The 16,018-nt window shown below is 53.0% G+C and overlaps 1 protein-coding gene across 5 annotated transcripts in view; it reads left to right on the top strand.

Annotated features, from left to right (window-relative positions):
- The first annotated feature begins 11,445 nt into the window (after nt 1–11,445).
- Nucleotides 11,446–16,018, top strand: part of ABLIM3 (actin binding LIM protein family member 3) — a 56,589-nt gene continuing 52,016 nt past the window's right edge. For all 5 annotated transcript variants that reach the window (XM_075442131.1, XM_075442128.1, XM_075442129.1 and 2 more), the window contains exon 1: nt 11,446–11,916. In XM_075442131.1, the coding sequence (XP_075298246.1) occupies nt 11,904–11,916 (13 nt within the window). In that variant the 5' untranslated portion in view covers nt 11,446–11,903. The remainder of the gene's footprint in view (nt 11,917–16,018) is intronic.

Here is a 16,018-nt window from a genome sequence, read left to right as displayed (position 1 = left end):
CGCCCAGCTCCGCCACTCCCTCACACAAGGAAAGGAATTTCTTCCAAGAGCAGCTTATCATCTTGGGAACCTCTGCTTCCCAGAAGAGCCGCCGGTGCGGAGGTCAATGAGTTACCCAGAGTTAAGCTATAAACAGCCCGGCATGCTGGCAGAGTGCCAGCCCCTGAGAGGAAGCACAAGCATACAGGCACCACCCTGGCTCTGCAGTAAACAAGATCCAGCAAAGCTGCCCACAGGTGTGGTGTCAGGGAGCAACTCGGGGCTCTGCTCAGCCTGAACGTGGCTGCACCAGCTGCAGCTCACTCCCGTTATTGCAAGAGGCTGCTTTGCAAGAGCAGCCTCTCCCAGACTCACCTGTTCCCTGCTCACAGCCCTGGTGCTGTGTCCTTGGGGCTCCAGACTCTCCGTCCTTGCTGCGCGCTGACTACCCCTGCTACAGTAGAGCCAAGGGAAAATCTCTACCTGCACCACGGTTCAGGCATCCCAGGGAGGTGGCAGAGGCGCTCAGCCCTGAAACCCCCTCTTCTCTGACAAACTGCAAGTATAGACACACAGAACAAGAGATCTGTGGACGCAGCAGTATTTGTGCACCCCAGCTAAACTACACAAACAAGGCTAGCAGAGAAAAATACAGGGATATTTTTTTCTTTCAAAAACAATAAAAGAGTTAGTATTCCCTTCTATGTTCCCTTCTATGAGTGCTCAGAAGTTGGCCATTCCTTGGCAGGTTCAAAACGAAGCTTCCTTGCTTTTCACGTTATTTAAAAATTAACCTGAAAGAGAAAGGAAGTCAGCCTAAACGTGACTTCAGTCTAGGAAAAAAAGCAAACAAACAAGAAGAAACATTTTGTTTCAAGGTCAAACTCCTATTTCATGGCTTTGATTCTCTGATATGGGTGGAGGGACACATCTGGCATTATGTGGAGCAGTGCTTTCCTTTCCTCCTCTGAAAGCCACCCAGCCCGAGCACTGACTGCAGCCAGAGGAGCAACGGGGACACTGGCAGGAGGGAGCAGGGCCAGTGGGGACATTTCCTGCTTCTTGCATTCTGCTTTTGCTTCCACCCTCTGCAAATGGGCACAGAGCAGTGGTAAGCAGCTGCCTGCACCATGCCTCCCCCTGCAGTCCTGGGCCTTTCAGTGCCTGCCTGCTCAGTTGGGGGGACAGGAGCATGGGGAAGAGAGACCTGCCCCCATGTACCTCCATGTGTGCCTATGTGTGCCCAAGATGCGATTGCCTTACGACAGCACCTTTCCTGGTGTGCTGGCAACTATAAGGACAGCTTGGAAAGTAGGGGGTTCATGCACGGCTGCAGGACACAAGGGAAGTGCAGCATTTTGCAGCAAAACCGCTGTGGCAAGTCACTGAAATGCAGCGGGACAGGCCCAGCTTTAAGACATTTCTTCACTGATGGCCCTCACTCAAGTCTTTTCTTCCACCTCCAAGACCCTTCTTTCTTTTCTCCATTCTGTGCTGCACATAGCAATCCAAAGCTGCTGCCTGCACCAGGAGATTTGCTCCATTCCGCAACTAAAGGGTTAAGCAGGCTCTAGGGTTGAACTAAGCTGAACTCAGTGCTTAATTGTCAGAAATGCTGAGGCCTGCTCCTCGCATTGTTTCCAGCCAGAGGCAGCGGAAGTAAGCGCTCTTGGAAAACAGACTGTGTGCGTCAGCCCTGCCCTGGTGGGCCAGACAGCTGGGATCACCCTTGCAGCAAATACGGCGGCCGCCCCTGCACCAGCGGGACCCGTGCAGGGAGCAGCCCGGGCTGCTGCTCTGAGGTCTCCTCCTTGGCATTGGGGTATGAAGCCCCAGCATCCTCCCTGCTCCTGTCTGCAGCTCTGAACATGACCACCCCTTCAAAGGCAGCAGCGTGGCACTATGGCCCACGGGAGCCTCCAGACTGCACGGAGACAGAGCCAGGGAAGTGGAGGCCACAGATAAGGCGTGGGAAGGAAGAAGGAAGGACGAGAGCCAGCCAGCTGAGCTCCTGGGTTTGAAGATTGCTGCGGCCCCTGCCTGTGCTGTGTTGCTGAAAGGATCCTTCTAGTTCACCCTGGGAAAACATCTTGGGTTTTTTCCAGTTCGGCTTGCGGAAAGGTTCAGAGGCGTCAGGGAAAGCCCCACTGTAATACTCCATGTGCAGGTGTCTCAGAGGCACCAGTTTTGTTGCACAGAGCTTAATGATAAGGTGTAGGAGAGCAGCAAGGAATAGCAGTTGCAAGTATACAGCCCCACAGTGCTGCCTCTCAAAGTCTTTTTGAGCTCTTTTGATCATTGCACCCCTTCCTCGGCCATCCTGCCTGCAGCAGTCACTGCTCCAATGTGCTGTCTTGCTCAGGCACCCTCACACAGGTGCTGGCAGAGCTACAGCACCTTCCAGCACCACCACTGCTTTGGCAACTGTTGCAGAGGGGACAGCCACAGCATCACACATCACAGCAGTTTTTAGGCACAGGAGTATCAGGGAAAACCTCTTTCTGCCTCTAGAATAGCTTCTTCCAAGGTCACAGAGGTAGCCCAGACCTCGTGTCCTCTGCGAGATCCGAGCTAACAGCTTGTGAAACCATCACACACCCTCCGGATACTCCTCCCAGCTGCCTCTGACTCCTGTCAAGTCTCTCCTGTCTGCACTACGACAAGGTTGCTGGGGTAAGGGGTGGGGTGCCAGGCTCTCCGCCCCAGAGCTACTCCACCCTGCACAAGGATGCCTAGTCCCCATTGAAGGGCACAAGGGGACATGAGGAGGTGTGTTGTGAGCTTCTGATGCTCTCAGCTTGTCCCACATCCACAGGCAGCCCAGTCCCAGACCCCTGACTCTCCTGGGATGGAGCAGGGACTGCTCTCCACATCATCTGCAGAAGAGGAGCCCTTCCTACTGCCCCTCTAACCAGTGCCTGCCCTGAAGCCATTGTGCCCCCTTGCACCCTCAACACCGCTTTCTCAGCTTTCCCACTGCCATGAAGCCTGGCCCTGCCGTGCACCCAGCCAAGGTGGCCACCCACCCCAGGAATCAGCCGCACAAGGACAGACTCACAGCTGGCAGCCACATCCACCCGGTCTTCACAGCAGAAGAAGGTCCTCAGCCGATGACAAGTGTCTCTTGGCCACCTGATCTCTCCTGGCCGATGGAAGAACTGCTGCAAAGAGGTCCCCCAGCTCCACCCTTCCTTCTGCCCCATCCACTGATGGCTTCTCTCATCAGCATCTCATCCCTGGTCTTCTCCCAGACTGGAAGTATCTCTGCCCAGCACTGGACAGAATATTCGATGGCCTTAACCCTATCAGTAATGCAGGATAATTGATTGCACGTAGCTTGTAGACAGCTACCAGCCTCTGAGGGGCACTGAGACCTCCCTGAGTATGGCCAGGCAGGACCTGGGGTGCAGATAAACACCTGGAGCCCACACTGGGGTGGTGAGCTCAGGCAGTATCTGACTGAGATCCCTTCTGCCTTGCCCACCTCGCTGGACATGGAGCGACCTGAAGGGGATCCTCTCTGCTGGTCCACGTGAGGTGGCTGCTTACTGGCCAGAAGGACACAGGGAAAGCACGGGCTGGACGTGGCTGTGTGCAAGCAGCCATCTCAGCCTTTGCACCATGGCCTTGTACGTACTGGACAGGTTTACCCTCGGCCCCAGGTAGCCCATGGCTATCGGGTGGTGCTGGGGACAGCAGAGGAAGGTCTCTCTCATGTGTCCCCTGTGTGTTGGGGAGCTGTTGCTAAGCCCAGAGGCTGTGCTATTCCTGTCCAATAAACTGGAAAAAGGTGGCACTGTGCCTTTCTTTGCGAAGGTGCTTGGAAAGCCATTGCATCAGGGTTACATGCCTGAGAGAGGTGAATGTGAGCTGTTTTCTTGCAAGTTGCCGACTGGTCTGGGAGCCGCTGAAGTGCAGCTGCTGGCTGGGAGAAACAGGCCAGGTGGCTGCTCTTGTACCCAGGGGAAGTGCGGGGCCCGTCAGGGCACTGCAGCCGGTGCCAGGCCACCCTTTTCGGCACCGTAGTGATGCTTGAGTGCATTGAGGCTGGGGGGTTCTGCTGTCCAGGGGCACTTACAGGCAGTGTCAGGAGCACAGCCCTGCCAGGGACTTGCTGCATCGCCCAGTTCTTTGCTGCAAGAGAATAAATCTGCTGAGGGGGCCCACTTGGCTGCTGGGAGACTGCCACCAAATCTCCCGAGGTGGGTTTGGGAAGCAGACCTTCAGCATGCAAATCCCACTGCTTCCACAGGCTTGCAGATTTCAGAGTGTGACAATGTCTTCAACCTCCCCCAGGGAAGAACAGAGCTACTGGGCCTGGCAAGCATCACCTCTAAGCATCTTGTCCCAGGCTTTGAAATAGGAATGCCAGACCTCTGCCTTCCCCTCTGTACCCAGTGTCACCTTTTGGGACGTTGTGCTGCTTTTCAGGCTCGGCATTCCCCCGGCAGCCCTGCAGCCCCCCGGGAGCGCTCATTAGCCGATAGCTACCACGACGGCAGAGGTGCACAGTGCAGCCGGGCTCTCCTTCTCCTGCACACTGATTGCCAGCACCCTTAGATGGCAGCAGCCACCATGCCACCAGCGCCGCGCTCCCTGCGCAGTCCAAACCTGGCAAAAATGGTTTTGGAGCCCTGCTGCCCTCAGACCCCAAGCACCAGCAGCCTGCACCTGGTCCACAGGGTGGACCCTGGGATGGGGAAATAACCCTGGGATGGGGCAAGCACTGAGGGACTGCAGAACTGGGCTTTCAAGGAGAAACGAGGGAAGGCTCCAAAATAGGGGTCTGGCACCCCCAGCAGCAATGTCAGGCTCAGCGGGGATACAAGTGTGACCAGCTGGTTCTGGATGACATCTCCGGGAGAGATGACTCCCTGGAGTCCGTCTGCAAGGGACTGCTGTGAGCACACAGCTCGGAACTGCCAGTTGCTGACTTGCAAAAGCCAGCCTCCATGCACTGCACTAACGAGCAGTCAGTGAAGCCACACAGACTTCCAGCAGTGATTTTACTGTCTCTGTGTTAAAGACACTATGGGTCAGGTAACACGTTGGGCAAACCCCACCTGGGATGTGCAGCCAAGGTTCATTCTGGTGCTGTGTTTGATAGAGCTGACTGGAAATCAGAAGGAAAAATTACTCAAAGTGTCAAAAGTTGCTCTCCTTGGAGAGGTTTCCAAGGGAAATACATTTCATTTGGAAATATCTCTAGAAAATCAAACTTTCAAAATGTTTCATTTTAACTTCTCAATTTCCCTGTGTTTCTCCCCTCTAGTCTCTCTTTTCCTTTATTATTCTCCTCTGCCTCTGCTTCTATCCTGTTCCTATTTTTCCACTGAAACAGAAATGAATCAGACGAGGAAGGTGAATGAAAAATAACAAAGTGAGCATATCATCCCAGATCTCCAATTTTTCATTTTTCAGTTTCATCCAAAGTAGGAAAATGGTCATGAAAACACATTTTGTTCATCTTGAAACTGCAAATGTAGAAAATCCCAACCTCCGTATTACTTTTCATTCCAATATCCATGATACAAGTTGTAAGGTGCTGAATATCTGTCTCCCACACATATAGCACCAAAAAGCAAATCCAGTGCTGCTTTCCCCATGGCCTGCCCAGAAACTGTTGGTACGAGCAGAGCCTGCCACGGAGCAAAGATGCGATTCACATGAACCGCCCCATCTAATTCACACAGCTCAAGCTTAACCATAGAGTAAAGGGAAAATACTTAAAGAAATCTTTTGATAATTTGGAAAAAATCAGTATTTTTAGACTTTCCTCTGGAAGAAAAAGAGAAAAACTGATTAAGATGTTAATTGCTTATGCTGATACAGAGGTTTTTTTGAAGTTCTTAGTGATCTAAGCTGCTTGTAAAGGTGTTGGTCGTGATGCCATTTCCTTTTAGAAAGCAACAAAGCAGCTCGTTTTGATATTTTCAGGGTGGAACATTTTGATATTTCAACTTACAAAGCTTTGCTGCTTTAATTTTTTGTACATAAAGCCACGGCTGAAATCAGAATGAAAGCTTTCAGTTAAAGCTAATTAATCCAAATACTTTGATTCAAATCTCATTGTGTTTTCTCAGTTTTGTTGTCTGGGAATTTATTTTAAGTGTCTGCATTCCACTTTTAAACTGGGGGGAGGAAAGGTGAGATTTCCTAGAAAACAGATAACCCGCTATCTACCAGGGGATAGCCGTTCTGCAGTATTTCGTATGCTTAGAAGTGTAAAAAGAAATTACCTTTTCTTAATTATGTTGTTCGGTCTCCTTCTGAACTGCATGGACAGCACGGTCTGGAGACCTATCAGCTTTCCCACCAGCCCCCGGAGCAAGGAGTGCCATGCTCATACCTGAAGATCCCCCAGTTCAGGAATCACCCTTCTTCTCAGTCTTGCCTTGAAACAGTAGGAGGAACAAAAGGAAAAACAGGTTATCATGATGATGCCACTCCAGCAATAAGAAAGACGCAGCATTTGCAGAGGCTAAACTGCTGTTTCTGAGAAGCTGGTGCTCCCCAAGGAGCTCTGGAGAGATGAAAGATGTTCCAGCCAGCTTCCATGAGGGGAGAGGTCCATGGGCTGGGCTTCTCACAGGCAGCTCATGATGGGCAAGGCTGTCCATTAACAACATCTCGGGATCCTGACCTAATGGCTGATGGGAGGGAGGATGCTTCTTCCTGACTAAAAATAGACTCAACTTCCGATGACCTTTAGTGGGTTGAAACATAGCTGGCAATGGGAAAGCAGGTCAGGTACCTCGAGGGCCAGAGCTGCAGCTGGTATATATATTTCTCCCTTTGCACCACTTTGCTAATGCTGCTCATCAGGAACCGCGGCCTGGGCTTTGCAGGGCAGCTGTCCCCGGTGGGTCCCTGTGCACCCTGCAGCAGGGCTGGAAGCAGGTGCTGCGCTAGCATGGTGGACACAAACTCAGCTACATACGCAGAGGGGGAGAGCTAAGCAGCCTCAAGATGCTCAACTTCAGGCAATAAGCCCCAGTATTGCCTGGGAGCCCCCAGCCTTGCTGCATGCCACAACAGCGTGCTGCTTGGCTTCTGTGGCATGCTGCTGCAGCAGAGGTCTGTGCAGGGACATTAGCTCTCCTGAAGGGCTAGAGAGTGAAAAACTCTTGCAGGTTTTAGGACAAACACCGGCTTCCAATGCCCTAAAACCTTTGCCACCACCCCTCCCTTAGGCAGATCATGCAGCACCTCTCCTCTCCTGGAGTCCTGATCTTTTGAGGGGGGGAGGTGAAGGCCTAGCACTCCCCAAATGCAAGATGAGTCGCTCCAGAGCTTCTGCAGCATTTGTTTTCACTCATCTGCTTTTGACTTGGGAACATTGGTTGCACTTGACCTAGGGATTCAGCCCCCATAATAATAAGATAAGGACCTGTCGCTCCTTACATGCACAGCACGGGCATCCCTTCCTGGGTTTGCAGGATGGCTACAGGTCACAGATGGGCTATAGTGCACACCAGCACCACCTAGAGAAGATTCAGCTCACAACCATTCTCCACTGTCTGGGTACTTTTTTTTGCTGAAACCATTTGCACAGCACTAAAACTAAAGACTGAAAACATGAAATTGCTTGAAAATACTCTGTCATTTGATTATCACTTTAACGCAGGCAGCCTGAGGAACATCTGCCTCTTCCTGCCAACACAGGGAATTGCTGGGAAGGGCTGTTGTGCTGCTGTGTAAACTGGAAGAAAGCCAAACCACTGGTGAATGACTTGGTGGTTGCTATGACTGAGGAAGAGGAGTGGGGTCCTGTGATGGATGAGGCACCAACTGTGCTGTCAGGTCCCAGCACAGCCTCCCAGGGCCCTTTTTAAAACACCTACTGCACAGTTCACTGTCTCTGGTCTCAGTTGCTATATTATCCAGGGACTCCCAAAGGAAAATGCTGATGTCCATCATCTAGAAAGTAATTCTGGCATCACTAGAAGAGCTAGTCTGGCTTTGCACCAGGGCAGCAGGCAGCAGTATCTGACCACTCCTGGTTTTACCTCTGCCAGATCCCACCTTACAGGGGAGGCAGGGGACAAGAGAAAAATGGGTGGGGAATTGCCCAGTGCTGCAGAATTTCCTCCATCTCATGACACAGACTATGTGCTGTGGTATAATGGGGTGTCCAGACCCCTTAGGCTTCTCTGCTGCCTTTTGGGAACATTGTAGCCCTGGACTTACAGGTTTTTTTTGGAAAATGTCACCAGCTTCCGATGAGTCAGAGTCCTACTTCTCTGCAGCCTGTCCAAGGCTTCATGCGATGCGTCAGGCTGTGCCGTGCTGGGGTCCCTATGGGCATCTTGCTGCTGTTGTTTGGACCTCAGTCTTCTTGCTGGGAATCGAGAGCCTTTCGCAGCCAGCGCACATGCAGTCAAGTGTGCTGAGAGCTTGGCCTGGCAGGGGTACATTCAGCCAGCTGGTGCCTCTGGGACAGATGCATTTGTGCTAGAGCACTCTGGAGCAAGGGCTGCAGCTGGGATCTCCGGCCAAGGCATTTCCACTCCTCCTGCCACTGTGATTCACAGGGCCCAGCAGTGAAGGTTGTTCACCAAGATGACTACCACCAAAGGGGAAAGAAAATGGGTGGAAAGCCTGGGGCTCCTATAGAAAGACGTCTGAAAGCTGGTCCATGTGATTGCAAACATGTACGTATGCATGTGTCTGTATCTCAGCGTGCTGAAAGGGATGCTATGGCTTCAAGTAAAACAGAAATGCCACAGCTAAGGCTGCTGCTGAACCATCCCTCGTGCACTTTGAGGACAGAAACGCTTACATGATCTTTTAACTCTCTGACCCCTCCTAACCGTGTCTTTCCTGGTCTTAGGACCTGCTATCTGATATTTCCCATTCATTTCCCTCTCCATTACTCACCCGGTCATGCAGGAGTGAGGGGGGATCCCCCTCCCCAGGGCTTTCCCCAGGCAGCAGCAGAATGGGGGCTGCCCCTCAGGCCCTGGGGGACCAACATCCCTTCCCAGGGACAGCAGATGAGCACAGCCTCAAACAGAAAAGCATGGGTGGTAGCTTCCCAGGTCACCAGCTGCAGAGGTGGTGGGCCTGATTTCTCGAAGTTCCTGGTGTTTCTATAGCACAAGATACATTTTGAGCCCAGCTCCCAGTGATTTCACAAGCAGCCAGTAACTTCCAGCTCTTCCAGTAATCAGTGAGCCAGTGTTCAAGTCAGGCATCAGGAAAGAAGAAAAGCAGTTACCAACCAGGTGGGGAAAGATTGGTTCAGGTGATTCTCAGCATCTCATAAGGCCAAGGATGCAGGGATAAGAAACCCAGTGTCCAGGGAAGCTGTCAGTAAAATTAAATTAACAACTTTTTTTTTCTTCTGTCCTCTTACCCCTGTCACTACCGTGTCCCTTTTCACTGAATGATGCAGGGTCCTGCAGGCAGCAGCTTCCTCTGCACAGCCTGAGCTACATGGTACATGCTGGGTGCTGAACGAGGCAGGCGCCTTATGGGAAAAATATGCATCTAATAATTGCCATGAAAGACTGTGTTGCAATGCACAGCCACAAAGGGATGAAAGGAGGCTGCATTAACATCCTGACATTTCCTCATTTCTGACTTCTTGTTTCAGGCATCTGTAACACCCTTTTATGGCAGATTTGCAGCCAGTTTCCTCAGTCAATGAAAAGGAAATGGGATTTCCAAAACACGCTGGGACAGTGCAGATGGTGAGAGGCTCTGACCAATGACCATGGGCCCCTGCTGCAGCCCGGCCAGGGGGCAGGTACCTGTGTGGGAGGCCCTGGAAAAGGTGGGTGGTGGCAGAGGTTTGAGCTCCCTGTTGTCAGCTCACCAGTGCCAAACCCTGTGGTGGGGGCACCTAATGCCCTGCCTGTCTGCCCCCCCGGCAGCACCTACTGCACCTTCCCCACAGTGTAGCTCTGCAGTGCTGGGACCGTCCGCTAGGAGGGGACGAAGGGGAAGAGGTTCTGCACTGGCAAATCCTGAGCTCCGCCAAAGCACCATGTCCTCCTCCGCAGTCCTCTACAATCCCAGCCTGTCTGTGCTGGAAATTTCAAGTTGTTCTGAAGGCAGCAGGTTTACAAGATTTGGAAACCAGGTCAGCAGAATAAGTTTAATTAGCTCGCTGAACCGTGGGGACCAGCTCTCACATCGTGTCTGCTTTATTGTCGCCCCAAATGGACGTTATTGATATGATAGGCGTGAGCCTCACCACGACGGCGTCCCCTCAAGGAGGGGACAACCCAAATATTTGTCAGGCACAGGGAAACTTCACAACGGGCCCCAAATCAGTTCCATGCTGCACAGGCAGCACCACTTTCCCCTTGCATGTTCCCCTCAGCCCTGCAGGGAGCCCCCTCCCACAGCTGGTCCTGCTCTTCCCACCCATCTGATACCTTTCACCGGCAGCACAGGCGTAGCTCAAACGACCTGCTACCTGTCTTGCCATGTCACTGCAAACATCTACTGCCACAAATGAAACAGCAAGAGAAAGGGAAAGCAAAAGGCTCTCTCTGGGTGACACTCCAGCCCCAGGAGCGGGAGAGATGCAGTGCCTGGCATGCTGCGTGAAAAACCCCTTTCATTAGCAGCAAGATCGTTGCTCGCCTCTTTGAATCGCAGCGCAGGTTCTCGGGGGCTCTGCAGGCAGGGCGGGCACAGCCCTGTCTTCGCTCGCACCGTGGGAGCAGCTCCTCTGGGTAAGGCTTTATTCTGATAGATCACGTCTCAGAAACAGAACAAGGAGCTAATGGCTTTGAAGCCCTTCCAGGAATCATTTGATGCGCTGCTAGCAGAAAAGGCTTCTTGCTGTTTGTGAGGGAACAGCCCCCTCTCCATCCTGCAGCCAGGTGCTGTGCAGACACCCACAGCCCCCTCCCTGATCCCGACGTGGGACAGGCACCCGGACTGCCTTGCACGGAACTGCCAGGACAGCTGGAGCTGGCAAGCCTGGACAGCTGATGGAGGGGAACCTTAGCACTAGAGGAAATCCAATTTTTCAGCACAAATTGTATCCCTCCCCGCCACGTCTGTCCTGGAACAGCATTTCTTTGCACACTCAGCCACCACAGGGCCAAGCCGGACAATATGCAGTGCAGGACTGACAGCCGGTCGCACCCAGGGCTGTATGGGAGCAGCACCAGGCTGGGCGGGGGCCCAGTGGTGCGTGTGTAGTGGGAGCCCCACGGCAAGGAGGGACCAGCCTCGGGGCGCCGGGAGCTGCAGGCAGAGTCGCAGGCAGGGCTGACGGCAAGGCAGGGAGTGGGTCCCCAGGCAGGGCAGCCTGCAGGATTGAAGACAGAGGGCAGCGGGCAGCGCCGGACCGCGGGCAGAACTGCGGGCAGGGCAACCACCAGGCGGTGCCCAGCAGATGGCGGCGGTGCCGAGGCGGCGCGTCCCGCAGCCGTCCCCCGCGCGGCTCCGCGCTGCCCCGCCCGACGCGGCTGTCCGCGGGCTGAGCCGCCGGGGCGGGGCGTGGCGGGGCGGGGCGGCCGAGCGGGGAGAGGTGATGCTCGGGGCTGCGCGTTCCCCGCCGCGGCTCCGCACCCCGCTATAAGACGAGCGGCCGCGGCTGCGTGCCGCAGTGTATAGCAGCGCCTGGCTCGGGGTTCCGCGGCCCCGCCGGGAGCTTCCGCCCCGGGCCGGTTCGGGGCGTCCCCCTTCCCGCCTTGCCACCTCCTAGCTGCCGACATCCTTGACCTTGCCGCCTGGCAGCTCGGGAGCGAGAGCAGCGGCAGCTGGGGAGATAGCCCTGCTGGGTCGCGGAGCTGCCTTGGGATGCGTTAGCCGGCGGATCGCACAGAAATATTTCTCCTAGCAAGGATAGAGACAAACTCCTCCCACTGACAGGGCGCGGATGAGAAGAAGAAAAAGAGGATTTAAAGAGCATCTTTGTGCCTTTCGTTGAATGAGAAGGACAGAGCAGGACCAGCAAGATGAGCACTAGCAGTAAGTACAGCTTTCCCTTGCCTCTGCTATGGGAATGGGGCTGGCATTGGACTGACTTGGCTGCGAGGAATTGGAAAGAAGAGGTCACAACATGGTTGACAAGCCTAATAGGATGATATTTTTTTTTAATCTGCCTGCCTGCCGTTTGCTTTCTGACAGGGTCTGGCTTTGCTGGCCCTTCTTTCATGTGGGCTAAGCCATGGTGCTTGTCTCCACTGAGTACTTTTCTTGGCTTGTATTTCTGGGGTTTGGAGGGCAGATCATGGACTAAGATGTCAATACGCAACGTGGTGAGAGGAAGCCAGGAGCACTCAGACAGGCAGCAGGCTCTCTTGCTGATGCCACTGCCTGTGTATAAATGGACATAGGAGGAACAGCCAATGGGGAGGAGGAGCAGGGTGAGGAGGGGCCCAGAAACCAGGCACCTGAGCAAAGCACAGGTGCAATACTGAAAAACATGGACCTTCTGCAGCTGGGGATGTGGGCGTTTCTATTGTGCATGTGAGAGACAGGACAGAGGCACTCATGCACTATGTATGAATTTCTAAAGAAGCAGAGCTTGGAGATGTGCTGCATAAGATGAGAACTGGCACCTGGTACTAGTCTGGCTGGTTCTGGTTTTGTCCTTGTTGCAAAGTCTGGAAAGATTGATCAGGTTTGATCAAGTCACAGTCAATCTCTTTCTTCACTGATACGATGTGTGACTACTGTACCACCTTTGATGGCTTTAAAAGCAGTGAGCCCCCAGCCAAAGAAACTGATGCTGATGGCCACCTGAGGGTCTTCCTCCTGGGATAACCTGCCCAAGGAAGGTGCCCTCCCTTCTGTGGGTCCTAGAAGCTATGTGAAGAGAGGACAGACACTCACCCACCTCAGGCTGAAAGCAGCAGAGCAGTGACTTCTCCATTGCATTGGTGCATTGAGGTTTCTCAATCCAAGGGCTTGGGTGGTTCCCAAGCAAAACACCATGAAAAATGCCTTGACATGCTTCAGGCCACCAGAACAGGTGATTGCAGCTCTGTTGGGCTGTGTCCAGGTGCCCTCTGCCACACCTGGGACAGGAGCTAGCCCCCTTCCCAGGGGAGCAGGGCTGGCAATGCCCGGGTAGGAAACAATAGCGACTGATTCTTCCTGAGCCTGGTGGATGCCTCATAACAAAGGACCCTCCCTCTGCCTCTGGGAGATGAGCTCAGGTCTGGTGCGGAGTGCTGGGATGGCACATAGTGCTTACTGGGGTCAGTGACCACAGTGGTCAGGTGGAACTGTTAAGCTTCCTCTAAGCCAATTCTGACAAACGTGTTGGTTCCTTTTGGGATTCCTTTCCAGCTCTTAATAGCCAGCTTGGCTGATGATAGTGATAAGGGCTGTTTATGGTACTAGTGTGTTATAACTATCTGTTTGCGCCACAAAACTCCTTCACTGGGTCCTCCCCTGCACAGAGAGAAGTGCCAGAAAACCCTAACGTGCTGCCTGCCTGTTGCTCTGACATAACTCATGGGAGCAGGCCACTGGGAAGGCAGCGAGCGCAGAGCTGGGAATCACTTGGGACATGCTCCAACCTTCTGCCACTGCCTTGCTCTGTGACCTGGAGCACATTATTCAGCTGTGCCTCACCTGCTGGATTTGCCAGCAACAGGCTGCCACCATGGGTCTTGCCCAGTCCTTTGGATAGCTTTGCAATCTTTGTCCAAATATTGCCATTACCTTTTTCTAAGTAGCCATGTGTTTTAGTAAAGGTTTGGGAATTTTGTAACAGCTGCTGATCACTTCCTGTGCTGTGGGTTGATTACTTATGGATTACTTTTTGTCCCTTTGGGACCACACCTGGTACAAGGGATGTGCAAACCCTGCAAGGCAGTGGGCTCTGCCCTCTTAGGTTTCCAGACTCTTTACCAGTAGCTGAGGGGCTCAAAGCAGGGCTTGCCGTACCCAAAAGCTGGCTCATGTCTGCTCTTTGCAATGGCATGATCCTCTCCTAGCTGGTTTTATGAGCAAGGCATGGGGTGTGGGGCCAGCTATTCTGTCAGCATGTTCTGTGACTGGCATGTGCATTGCCAAAAGCTGTCTCTCCCCTCTCGCTGATGCCTTGCCCAACTCTGCACATCCCTACCCAGCCTGTATCACTCGGGTCTGTGTGCCCACAAGGCAAAAATTTGCTGAGGAACCTTGTGTCTGTGCCTTCTGCCATCTCTATTTCATCCCACTGATGTTGCCTGGCAGTGACCTGCAACGACTTTTGCAGCCCTTTGCTAGCAGCCAGTGGCTCAAGGGAGTTTGGTGCCACTTGTTGGTCAGAGGCTTCCCAGCCCTGCTTGCAGCTCTGCCTCCCAAGCATGGCTAGCTCTGCTCTCTGTGCTGATTTTTTTTGTTGTTGTTTGTTTGGGTTTTTTCCGCCAGCCCCTGTAGTGACCAAGGGCTCAGATGTGGTGGGATCCAGCCGGCAGGCTCAGCTGCACTCCAGCCTCACCAGTATGGTCTCTCTCCTGGTGCACAGGACCCTACCTGTGCAGATGTGAAGAGAGGGAAACACAGGAAGAGGAGGAGGAAGATGGATGATGAAGTCAGATCGTCATCACCCCATGCACATACCTGTGGCTGCAGGACCAAAATTTGGGGGCTGGCAAATCAATGAGATATGCAGCTGAAAATAAAATGCCACCAACTGATCTGTGAATTCCCACCACTCCCTTCCATCTTTGCTGGTACATTTTGATAACACTTCTGTCCTGTCTGAAGCTGACATGAGCCAGGAAACCTGTGGCTGTGGGCCATGGCTGGCTTCAAGCCATTCTGTTACACAAAACTGCCTGTGAGGCCTCTGGGGAGCTCTGTGTGGGATGTGCTGGGCTGTGCAGGTGTATCTCTGAAGATGTTTCATGCACAGCACACAGGAGTCTTGCCTGGCCTTGCTGAGGGGACAGGGGTTTGCTTTTTGCCCGAGTATGGGTCCAGGGGTTGAAGGCCCTATGTCACGTCCTCTCCCATGATGCAGGGAAGGCAAAGCCATTTGGAAATCTTCCTTTTAACAGAAAGAGGAAAAGGCCCTTGATCTTGGGTGCAAACTCATATCCTGAGGCTACAGAGCAGTTCAGGCAGCCTTGAGGGTGTGAGGGTTATGCTGTCTGGGAAGGCAACCTCTCCTCCCAGGCTCACCAGATGTGCGGTGAGCATTTGGAGGGCACAGTGTTGATATTTACATTAGCCATGCTATTTATACCTCCCACTCTGGTTAGCACTGCTAATTGGTTGCAGATAGATTCATAAACGGGTCTATCAGTGCTGTGCTGCATTTCCATTGAAGCTGGATCCTGTAGTACAAATCCTTGCCCGAGAGAACATCCCTTAAATCACTCCCTTAAGTCCTCTAGTTTTTGGGTTCAGCCTCTCCCTGAGAAACTGGTCTGATGCAGGGAGGGTAACATGGGCAATGCTGAGTTTGTGCTCATTGAAAGGCAAAGCTGAAGCTGTCAACTGCCCCAGAGATTTAAGACTCTGAAATGCATGAATAATCCCTTCTGCTTCTTTGAAGATAGCCACCAGGTCTGGGTGCTGCAGGTCCATGCAGTGACTACAGTCTGTGAGTAGAGGTCACCCTTGTGGGATCTATGGCAGATGATATTTGCATGTTGTCTCTCCTGGTCCAGCTGTACTGGGGTGGGAAAGGGGGCTGCTGCAAGTCTTGGCACTGGTCTTGATGGGATCAAGGTCACCCTGGTCTGAGCAAAGACACATGCAGCTCCTGAGGGAGGTTAAACCCCAGTGAACTCCTCGGTTGGATTTGGTTTGGATGGATTTGGGTTGCAATGGGTAATTGAAACTGGCTCACAAACTAGAGATCCTCTAGACACTTTTGTCTCCAGTAAGCATCCTGAAGATGGAAACCAGAATCTGTCCCCATACCAAGTTAATTTAGTGTGGGGGGAACCAGTACCGTCTATCCCCATCCTCTTGCCTCTGAGCAGCTGAGAGCCTGTCAGAGCATGGAGAGGTCTTGCAGGGGAGTTTGGTATGTGAGGTGGAAAGTTTCCCCAGACCATTCCACCACCTGGTACCTCTCAAATTCCTGCTCGGAGACTCCACTAGGCTGAGAAAGCTGAGGAAT

This window comes from Opisthocomus hoazin, chromosome 23 (genome assembly GCF_030867145.1).
Source record: "Opisthocomus hoazin isolate bOpiHoa1 chromosome 23, bOpiHoa1.hap1, whole genome shotgun sequence".
NCBI classification, from domain to species: domain Eukaryota; kingdom Metazoa; phylum Chordata; class Aves; order Opisthocomiformes; family Opisthocomidae; genus Opisthocomus; species Opisthocomus hoazin.
This window is presented reverse-complemented; position numbering and strand designations above follow the sequence as displayed.